The following is an 11,269-nucleotide window of genomic DNA, read 5'->3' on the forward strand; positions in this document are numbered from 1 at the left end:
ACGCTACAGCTTCCGACACCTTCTTTTTATAACTCAGCCCTGTCCCCATCCAGTAGACCTGTCAAAACCCCGCCTATGGAGCCACACAATTGGTCCGAAAGCGTCAAAGGGCCAATCAAGTAGGTCTGGGCTCCTCGCATTGCCACAACACATCCCTGGGATATGGTGTAAGGAGAGGCTCCATTCACACACAGGATACTTGAAGCGGGGACTGTCTCTTTCCTCTGTCTTTTCTCTCCCACCCTCTCCTCTTCCTCTGTAACCCCATCTCCCTCTTTCTGCTCTCTCTTCTGACACTGGCACATTCTCCGGGAAGGGAGGCTGCTATTTATTAAAAAAAAGGAGGACAAAGGGAAGCAATCCATTTGGGGGAACAGCGGAAGCACCAGAGTGCAGTACAAAATAGACATCTGCATCTTCACTCTTAATCCTTACCTGGAGCTGTGACAGCCGCTGGGGCTGCCGGAGAAGTTGCTGCTTGCCCAGAGAACACGGACTGCCCCAGTCTCTCCGATCGCCGCACAAGTGAAACTCTCGCAGGAGGATAGCTGAGCGGGGAATTGCATTTCTTCCTCTCTCTATTCGAATTAAAGCCTGAGAATAACCCGGCAGTCTCTTGTGTCAATGCTGGGTTTTGCCACATTAATGTGCCCGTGAAGATCCCTCACACTGGACTGAGCCCCGAGCTGTGAGATCCAAAGGGTGCAAGTGAATGAATTTACCCATGAGAGATCCAGTGATTTCAGGGTCAGCCATGGCTTACCATCCATTCCTATCCCACAGGGCACCAGACTTTGCAATGAGTGCTGTTCTTGGACACCAACCTCCCTTTTTTCCAGCTCTGGCTCTGCCACCCAATGGGGCTGCTCTTTCCCTTCCTGGTGCCCTGGCCAAGCCCATCATGGATCAATTAGTGGGTGCCGCAGAGACTGGCATCCCCTTTTCATCTTTGGGTCACCAGGCAGCTGCTCATTTGAGGCCTCTTAAAACCCTTGAACCAGAAGAAGAAGTTGAAGACGATCCAAAAGTCCACCTGGAAGGCAAGGATCTCTGGGAACAGTTCCACAAAAGGGGGACAGAGATGGTCATCACAAAATCTGGGAGGTGAGTCTCAGCCTTTGTCTTCATTATACATTAGAACTGGTTTTAAACTCACCTAGAGACTTGGCCATGGGGCCCCCCTGTACAGAAGTGCACTATCCTCTGCCACTATCATTGCACAGATCTGCAGATTCCTGTGCCATTTCCAATTCACCTGGCACTCCTTATTTCCTTACTCTGCAGTAACTGCAATGCTTGTATGTATCATCATGCGTGTGTTTCTACTTGTTTGTATGTAAATCTGTGTTGGGGAATATGTTTGTCAGATCGACAAAAAAAAACAAAACAAAAAAACACCTTTAACCCCAAGACTAAAATACAGCAGAACATTTTGGGGTTATAAACACAAGTTAAAACTTTTCGGCGCACAAATATCAATGGTAAAAGAACACAAATACAATGTATTTTAGAAGTGACATATAATCGTCACTTTTCTTCTGACATTTAGTAAACGAATGATTTTATTCCAACTCGTTTATCTCCTTTCCAGCAGTATAAAGGTTTATTGCTGCAATTGTATTTACTATATTTAGGCCCTGAGTGCGGCGTCTCCCACTCCCTCCTGTCTGTTAGCTGCGGTCAAAGTTTTGCACCAAAGGTTGGAAGAATTCTGTCTCTTTATTACATATATTTCCTGAAATGCTGAACATATCTCGGCAGCTTATAACAGATACAAAATAACTTTATGGCATGTTATACTGGCGATTTCAAGAAGTCAGCTTCTTATCACTGGTGTTAAATGCCTTGTGGTTATATCTCTGTGGCGTATTGTAAATGTGTGTATACACGCACAGTCACAGTATATGGATAGTATACGGATAATTCAAAAAAGACGGTCAAACCATACTGCCAGCAATCTGCATTTTTGATAGCAGGTATATAAAAGGCCTCAAATTTACTACTCTACACACAAACACAAAAACTTCACCTGGTTAGAGTGCAGTTTACTACAAGCAGAAAAATAAAATGTGGCAATTCCGATGAAAACCTCATTCTGTAGTGATCAGTAATGAATAAAATAGATTAGGCCCATCTGAACTCACAGCAATGCAAACATTCCCACACACACAATAAACAAACAAAAATAAGAATGTATATAGGTAAATGAATCCAGAGGAAGGGAAGGCTCCCCAAACCCTGGGAATCCAAGAGCCATACAAGCACGGCGTCCAACTGGAGTTTTTCTTGAATGAAAACTAGATTATCTATGACTTGGGCAACTCTTTGGGCCTGTAAATTGCACTTTTGGTTATATTTATGGAGGAGTGTATATTTTGTATAAAAAAGCTCTAGTGTTGACTTTGGAATTGAAAAAGTATATATATATATTGTTTTGTGTAGGAGGATGTTTCCCCCATTTAAAGTGAGGTGCTCTGGTCTGGACAAGAAAGCCAAATACATTCTGCTGATGGACATTGTGGCTGCAGATGACTGCAGGTACAAGTTCCATAACTCCCGATGGATGGTGGCTGGAAAGGCCGACCCCGAAATGCCCAAACGAATGTACATCCACCCAGACAGCCCGGCCACTGGGGAGCAATGGATGTCCAAAGTAGTGACTTTTCATAAACTCAAACTGACCAATAATATCTCGGATAAACATGGATTTGTAAGTATCTTTATCAGTATTTATTTTCTCTCATCTTAACGTATGTGTTTTTGCTGTGTGTCACTTATAGTGAAATGTACCGTTTTTAAATCAGTTTAGGAAAAATCACATTTGTTGTAGACTAAGCAGCATCTGTGTAAATAATATTCATTATTAATACTGTAACTTTGAGATGCAGTTTATTTGTGCAAGTCTGTAGTTTTAGGAAAGTCTGTAAATGTATAAAACAAATAACAAGGTTAATCACAACTGCACAAGTCTAAATTTGTAATGTAAATGTGTGTGCTCCTTGTAGTTTATATAGTGTGCATCTTATATAAGATATTTTCCTTCAGGTTGGATAAAAAAAAATAATGCAATGCCCACTCCACACAAATTGATGGCCCTCTTAATGTGGTTGATGAAAGGAGTTGACTAATTAGATAAAATAGGCATGCTGATTAGGGAGGATAGAACTAATAAGTGATACCAGATTTTCTGTTCTCTAGTTGGGACCTGAGGGTTTGTGTGCTTGTATCTTTCACTTGCCTATGTTTTCATTTCTTATTGTACAGCTATATAACCCTATGGAAATATTACAAACTTTAACCCTGTGTTGCAGAAGGGAATATTTCATGCACTGACTTGCCAGTCTCTCTCCTCTAATAAATACACTAACACTGTGTGGAATTGTTCTCTTTGTTAATGTCTGCTGTGAAGCCTAAAACAATCAAATAGATGTGTTGTCTGTCAGTACAATCATTTTATTTGTGTGCACTGTAGAAAACAACGGGTTATTTTATATTTTGTCCTGTTTTCCTTGCAGACTATTTTAAACTCCATGCACAAATACCAACCCAGGTTCCACATAGTGCGAGCTAATGACATTCTGAAATTACCCTACAGCACATTCAGAACTTATGTGTTTCCTGAGACAGAATTCATTGCAGTGACTGCATACCAGAATGATAAGGTAAGAAGCTTATAGGGATTTAACCAATGTGTCTGGGTTTTGCCCCCTTATTTTCTATTTCTGTATGCCGCTATTGCCATTGTTACTTCATTGTTAAATCAAAAGTGATGTGATCCTAATTACCACCTCCAGTTTGCAAACCAAGTACGAATAAACATCATCAATGTATCCTGAGAATATGATTCTGGTTTTACTAGGTGCCCTACTTCTGTCATTACTAGGTCTCCATGAAAATGAGATGTAAAATAACATGCTGCATATTAATATTTAAGTATGTGCAAGATAATGGACGTTTGGGATTGTTTAATAGCTGATTCCTATGCCTTGCTGAAGAGATTCAATTTAAATAAGCTATACAATCTGTAAAGAAGCCTTGTTTTTGTGGGAGAATTTTATATTAAGTAAAATTAGTCAATAAACCCCCATACAAACACATACACATACAAGTACCTACCTCTGCCATTATAAAACATGTTAAGGAAATGAACACTAAATCTGCACACATTATTATATTATTATTCTTGAACCTTGCATTCTGCAATTCTTAGTAGTTTCTCCACCTCAAAATACAAAAGTGGATTTTTTTAACTACCAAATATAATGATTATATCCTGTCATCATTCACATAGACAGAAAATAAATTAAACATTAAGTCAACATTACTTAAGGGTGAGATCAAATATAGTACACATAAACTCGGTAGGTGTGAGAATTAAATATTTTGATGAACTTTGACTCTTCCACAGTGATGAGATGTGCTCTGTGTTTTGTGTGAAGTAGGCTAAAGTATGGAAAATGTATAAACTGTGTCTTTATAAATAAAATATAAATTTGATCTTGCAGCATAATTATTCCATAATATACAGTACGATTAACTTCAGCCTGCATTCATTAGCAATAGAAAACCTAGGTGTCCTGTTATTTGAAATAGTATTTTTATTTAATTGACCCACGATGTCAGAGGTTTTCAATAAAGGTAAACAACTGATTTGGGCCTGGCTCTCCTTAAATTTAGTGAGAAAGAGAGGGCAGAGAAAGTTAGATAAATGAAAACAAATGTTCTCTTCAGGATCCGCGTCCCCCTGTTATAATTCAAAAAGTATTTGCACAGATGAAAAAGCCTTCCCTAATGAAATAGGGCCTGCCTGCCCTCCTCCGGAGCTGCTTCATTAGGCTCAAAAAGATATTTATCTCCTTCGTTCCTGGAATCTTGTCCCTCATCGTTACTTTGAATGAGTGCGACTAAAATCGAATTTATAATACTCAGCAGGAAGGTTTCTAAATGATTATTGTTCCATTCGATTGAAGTGTCCAAGAATCGCAGCGTTTTGTAGCAGCAGGGGAGGCAGAAATTCAGTATGCGGCGTTTATTAGAAATGTAGGTCTAGGGGCAGGGAGGTACAATGAAAGAAAACGATTTAGTTACCGGTTAATGGAAAGTGATGTTTGCCCATTTACTTTCCACAGATCACTCAATTAAAAATTGATAACAATCCCTTTGCCAAAGGCTTCCGTGACACTGGGAATGGCAGGAGAGAAAAGAGGTGAGTGTGTGGCAGGATCACACTGCTCTACTGTTTGTTTTGTGTTGGCAGAATGAAGCTCCTGGCCCCTGCCATCTTTTCCTCTAGGGTTAACCCCTTCCACTCCGGCTAGGGCCAGAGCCCCAGAATGCCTGTCCCAGGCGATATATTAGTATATGCCATGCTGAGCTTACATTGCTTTCTGCTTAGGAATTGTGTAATCCTGGTTTGGGGTTTTTTTTTTTTACGGTTACCGTAAAACATTTATTTTACAAAATATTTGTTACTTTTAATCTTGTGAGTTTTACGTAAACCTCATGAAAGTTACGAGGAAATGATTATTGCTACGAAGCAAGTAAAAAAAAAAATCTGTTCCTAAAAGCCAAAGTCATGAAACAAAATAGAGGGAAGCTTGTAATTGAGTTGGCTGCTCTTGTAATGTGAAGGCAAATGTTATTTTAGGTTTGGCCATGGCCATTTAAAATCTCTGTTTGAGCAGTTATAAACTGAAGGGAGAAGAAATGGAGGCTTCTGACTCGCAAACATTTCTGCTTTCATATTTATATATAGAAATGCTTGTAAAAATAAGTGTGTTGGGGTGAAGTTAATAAAAGCCTTCTGCAGTCGCAGCTGCAGTTAAAGTGAAACTTCCCATCGCTCCGGCTGCGGCACTCGCTCTGTTAGAGAGATGGGAAGTTTCACTTTAACATGGGGGGGGGGGGGGGGGGGATTTGCAGCAGAAGCAGAATGTCCTGCACCTGCGATGGAAAAGTCCGAGTGACACCTTCCCGTGACATACCGTAGCCTCTCACACTGGCACCCAATATCGGCCCTTTCCCCTGTTGGTTTTGGATCCCTTCTGCCAAATGTCTTTGTCTGCCATTTTAACTCTCTCACATGCCTGCGATCCTAAATGCTGCCCTTTATTCTGTATTTCTCCTTGCACAAGTGTGTGTATATGAGTGTGTCTGGAAAGCACGGAATATTCACACATCTGCAGAACCCTGGGAAGCCCATAGAGTTCAATACAGCGGCGAATAATTGCAACTTGCAGTTTATTGATAAAGAATCAGGCCTTTGCGCAGTGCAGCGCGTTTGCGCTGCTGCTGATACAATGCAGTTAATCAGAAGTCTTAAATCAGCAGGTCCCTGTGCAGAGCATTTGTTCTGCAGATCGTTGCTTAGAACAGTGCACTTTATACATCAGAAGATCTTTTACAGTGTATTTTCTACAGAGAATTGTAGATAGCAGAGCGTTTGTTCTATTAGAGCAGATAATTCAGTTACATTTTGCTCTGTGCGCTGCATAGTTACATTGATAAAAGCTGCGCCAGGGCTAAACTAAAAGCGCACCAGCCCCACTCAGGCTAATATTGATTTGTTTGTGTAAGGAGAAATTAAACGAAATTTAGATTTTTTTGAGATAAATAAAAAGATATACTTTTAAAGGCATACGCCATATTAGCCTTGATATAACTATTTGAGTCGTGACGCACAGAATTCACTAACGCATTTTACATTTTTGCGCCATAGGAAACAGCTTGCACTGCAGTCCATGAGACCATACGATGATCACCAGAAGAAGGATAATGGGAGTTCGGACGAGTCCTCTAGTGAACAGACTGCCTATAAATGTTTTGCCCAGACCTCTTCCCCAACCGCACCTGCAGTGGGCACCTCATCCCTGAAAGGTACAGCCCCTACCTGCCAGGCGCCCCCATCAATAATTTGCACTAATTACCCTCTAGCAACTTTTTATGTGCAGGGGGAATGGTATAGGGCTAAGCTTGGCAGGCTTTGGGCCCCATTTAACGTTGCCCAAAGTTGTATGCCAGAAGCACTGAATTAGTGGCGGATAAAATGACTGGATGGAACATTCTAGCCAAGATGTGGATAAGGGGCAGGCAGAACCATGGTGGTGTGGGTAAGAGCCAGACTCTGTGTATAACCCGACCCTTTTGTTGCAGGTGTGCCCCCCAGTGATGGGGAGAGTGACGAGGAGAGTAGGGATGAAGGAGGGCCGGACACAGGCGAATCCACCAAGATCTCCACTACAACCAGTGAGGACTGCAGGGAGTTGGCCAGCCCCCCGAGGGCCCCACACTCAGATCTGGGCAGCAGGAGTAGGGAGCAGAGCAGCAGGACAGGGAAAAGCTCCCCGGACTCCCGGCACAGCCCAGGCCACATCAGCTCCAGCAGCAGCGGCAGGATCCTGAGCATCGAGGAGCTAAAAAGCCCCGCTAGAGATTCCCATAAAGCAGAGGAGTCGCAGCGATCCAAGGAAGCATTCCCCCCTCTCACTGTGCAAACAGACAGTAGCGCCCACCTTCTCAGCCAGGGGCATCTGCAGAACCTCGGCTTCCCCCCAGGACTCACTGGGCAGCAGTTCTTTAACCCGCTGGGCGCTTCGCATCCTCTGCTCTTTCACCCAAGTCACTTTGCAATGGGAGGGGCTTTTTCCAGTATGGCTGCTGGCATGAACCCACTTCTGGCTTCAGTTTCAGGAGCATCATCTGGGGTGAACAGCATAGACTCTACCGTCATGGCATCTTCCTCTCAAGGGCTGGCAGGCTCTTCTGCACTGCCCTTCCATTTGCAGCAGCAAGTCCTGGCCTCCCAGGTAATATGGGCATATATATATATTCTCTACCTCTCCCATCTGAACTTCTGCCACCTTTCTCTCTACACTACTGACACAGTAGGCTGAGATTTTATTCTTCCAAGATTCAACAATAATTTCAGTCATTTATACCAATAACTAAATGTGCAAAAAGATATATTGGATGAGAAGCAATGGTTCCAGCTGCAGCTCCTGACACTAACACATACAGAGCCCAGAAAATGCCCATAGTGAACTGATACTCTAATACAGTATAGTGACTACCCAACAGCATCTTTGCTTATAGTGAACTGCACATCCTCTCCTTCCTCTTACCTTCATAATGCCTTTTAGTTCACATAAATTAAAAGAGTCCCTTAGAAATTAATTTTTCACCCAAAGGCACATGAATATTGATAAAGGTATTATATAGACAGTGATATAGTAACAACAATATAGGAAACAATATAGGAAATAATATACTTGTAAAATGTTGGGAGTTCAATGAGAATATAAAGGCACCAGGTCAGGGGTGCAGTGTTTTAAAATATTTAATTGATATTATACAAAGTTTTAGTCATATGACATCACTAAACACCCATTATAACTGATGACTGAGCACCATTAAACAAAAGTTCATATTTTTTATACTGAATAAATGGCAGGACCTGACTGTTTATAGTTAGGGTTTTAGGTTAGGGTAAAAACTTTGTAAGTAGCAGGAAGGAGTAGAAAGGAATCACCCTGCTGCTGAGGTACGTTGGGGCTCAGTAATATTAGGGGTGAAATCTGGACTCTGCCTTATTATGTACCCTTGTGGTGCTTTATAAATAAAGTTATACATACATACATACATACTTTATTGTGTGGTAATATTTCTACTCCCTAGCTCCTAATGTTGCTGTGTGTTTGTGTTGCAGGGCCTGGCGATGTCTCCGTTCGGAGGGCTTTTCTCCTACCCCTACACCTACATGGCCGCGGCAGCCGCAGCCTCCTCTGCTGTACACAGACACCCTTTCCTTAACGCCGTGCGGCCCAGGCTCAGGTACAGCCCCTACTCGTTCCCTATGCCCTTTGCAGAAGGCAGCAGCCTGCTCACCACCGCCCTGCACTCACTGGATGGCAAAGCGAGTCTACTCTCCAGTCCGGCTGCCACTGCTCTGGACACTGAACTGAGCAGCAGAACCCCCACACTCTCCTCTGGTTCAGTCTCTTTATCCCCAAAGCTGTGCCCAGAGAAGGAAGCGAGCAGTGAGCTCCAAAACATTCAGCGGCTGGTTAGTGGGCTGGATTCCAAGCAGGAGCGGTCAAGGAGCGGTTCCCCTGATTGAGCCCAAGAAGCACTAAGCCCAGTTCTGAAGGTCTCATTCCAGTTCCAGACTGGCAGTGCACTTTGTGTTGGGTACAGGAAAGCCCCTCCTATCCTTGACTTTCTGCAAGCAGGGATCTACAAAGGTTTTTCATCTACTGCAAACTTGGGGGAGAAGTTTGGACCCTGGCAAGCTGCTATAGGATCATGTATACCACTAGCACTCTACAGCCTCCTAACGGGCACTGGGAACAGGTCAGGGGCCTGCAAGTGTACAGCCCATCTATCTTATCAGTGCCACACTCTGCCGCCCCCCCCCCCCCCCCCTACTGCTGCTGAACTAAACTCCATCCCCTCCCCCACACACGCAAAAACCCTCCCGGGAATTCTGGGAGTTGTAGTTAAGCAACAGCTGGATATGGAAAGGCTGAGGATCTCTGGTGATATAAACCATCATTTCCTTGCATAAGGAATAAAACTTGAGGGTCTGTTAGAAATAAAACATTTGATTAAGGGCAAGAAAAGGGACAATAATGCCTTGCTTGTGTACATTAGGGGATGATATGTCTTTTTCACAGGCCTGTGTTTTTAAAGCAATGTACTGGCTTCTGCATGCAAACTAATCCTTCCCTGTTAGCTCTGCAATGCCTGGGAAATATCATGGCACCGACATGGGGCTCCCCTCTAGCAAAGCGGCTTTATACCAATCACATACAAACACGAGAACACATTTAGTTCATGGGAAATCTAAACTCATTATTGACTAAACAGTCCTCATGCAATAACAAGTTTAGAGAATAGGGCAAAAAAAAAAAAAAAGCGAAAAGGGAGGATATTATTAAAAAAAAGTATTTATGTAATTATTTGATATCTTATGTAAATAAAACAAAAATACTGAATATTAAAATTTAATTTATTTATAATGTATATATTCATGTAAATAAGGCTCTTATTTTTAGTGTGTGTTAAACCGATTTGGTGCCAAAGGGGACGGCAGTGTATTAGTAGTAAACCAGGAGGCACGCAATGGGTTAAGCTGTTTCCTTTACCATTAGTGTTATTTTCATTGAACTATTAAAAAAACAAACAAAATTTATATATATATATATTTTTTTTTTGTTTGTTTTTTTTTTGTATTTATAAAACCATGAGACAAATAAAATAAACATACAAACTCACAGTCTTGGCAGGTTGAACGGGGAGAGACACTTTTCCCATCCAATGCCTTGAAGCAGAATTTGCCCAAGAACTAACAGTCCGTTTACTCACAAATACCTGCTTGTTTGATCCCAGAGTCTCCATACAAATATCTCAGTTCTGCACTGCGGGTTTCACAATGAAAACCTACTCTGTTTATAAATACCTCTGTCTTGGTTAAATCTAGTTGTTGTTATCTGCACAGTTTGACTCCTAGCTGTGTCAGTAATAATATATGAAGGTCTGAATATCTATCTCTCTATATATGATGTAATGAATGTTCGATAGAACGTTTCTCCTTGTATTTTTGTTTGTTTCAAAAGTCTCCAAGTTTCAATAAATTTTTTTATTGAAATACATTGTATTTTTCCCAACGATTGTTACACACCTACACGTATGCATTTCGTTCTAGGACATTTAAATAGGTTTATTTTTTTTATATATGTGTCCTATGTTTGTAAAATGATTGTTTCTGTAAAATTTGTAACTTTGGTCCAATAGAACAAACACAATTCAGAACTTAAGAATTACACACACATAAGTGTATCTATAGGGAGAGATATTAATGGAAGAGCAGAAACATATTTAGGTTAATAGTATATATCTAAATCAATTCCCCCCTATATATGTTACCTAATGAGAGCCCAGCATTGGGGCAGGGGAAAGGGGGTAAATCAACGGCCCTTCCTAGTTTAGGGCTTTCCTGCTGACGCCTGGGATTTCTCAGTGATATGATACTAGTTTTCCTTCTCTAGCCCCGGGCCTGGGTCGCTTTATACCCGCAACTTTGTCATGTAAAATCCGTGTGGATGGAGCCCAAAGTAAGTGGAGTGTAGGAAATATTGGGATATTGCTGTATTTTGTAGGAGACTTAATGTTTCCTGTTCATAAAGTCAGATTAAGGGAATGGACTTGGCTCAGATGGTGGGGACCTCTGCCAGGCCCCAAATAACAAGCAGATGAATGAATAGACTCAGTT

At 41.8% G+C, this 11,269-nt stretch overlaps 1 protein-coding gene across 1 annotated transcript; it reads left to right on the plus strand.

Annotated features, from left to right (window-relative positions):
* The first annotated feature begins 213 nt into the window (after positions 1–213).
* tbx3 (T-box 3) lies at positions 214–10,645 on the plus strand. Its single transcript, NM_001032353.1, has 7 exons — positions 214–1,104; positions 2,443–2,710; positions 3,516–3,662; positions 5,130–5,206; positions 6,719–6,876; positions 7,153–7,805; positions 8,705–10,645. Exons 1-7 carry the CDS (start codon positions 713–715, stop codon positions 9,113–9,115), a joined length of 2,106 nt encoding a protein of 701 aa, NP_001027524.1. The 5' UTR covers positions 214–712; the 3' UTR covers positions 9,116–10,645.
* The last annotated feature ends 624 nt before the right edge of the window (positions 10,646–11,269 follow it).

This window comes from Xenopus tropicalis, chromosome 1, assembly GCF_000004195.4.
Source record: "Xenopus tropicalis strain Nigerian chromosome 1, UCB_Xtro_10.0, whole genome shotgun sequence".
Lineage (NCBI taxonomy): Eukaryota > Metazoa > Chordata > Amphibia > Anura > Pipidae > Xenopus > Xenopus tropicalis.

Bases quoted from the DNA above. Each gene is read 5' to 3' on its own strand.
- tbx3 (NM_001032353.1), top strand. From the start codon at position 713: ATGAATTTACCCATGAGAGATCCAGTGATTTCAGGGTCAGCCATGGCT. The intron at 1,105-2,442 runs GTGAGTCTCAGC...TGTTTTGTGTAG, and splicing joins GTCATCACAAAATCTGGGAG to GAGGATGTTTCCCCCATTTA. The intron at 5,207-6,718 runs GTGAGTGTGTGG...TTTGCGCCATAG, and splicing joins AATGGCAGGAGAGAAAAGAG to GAAACAGCTTGCACTGCAGT.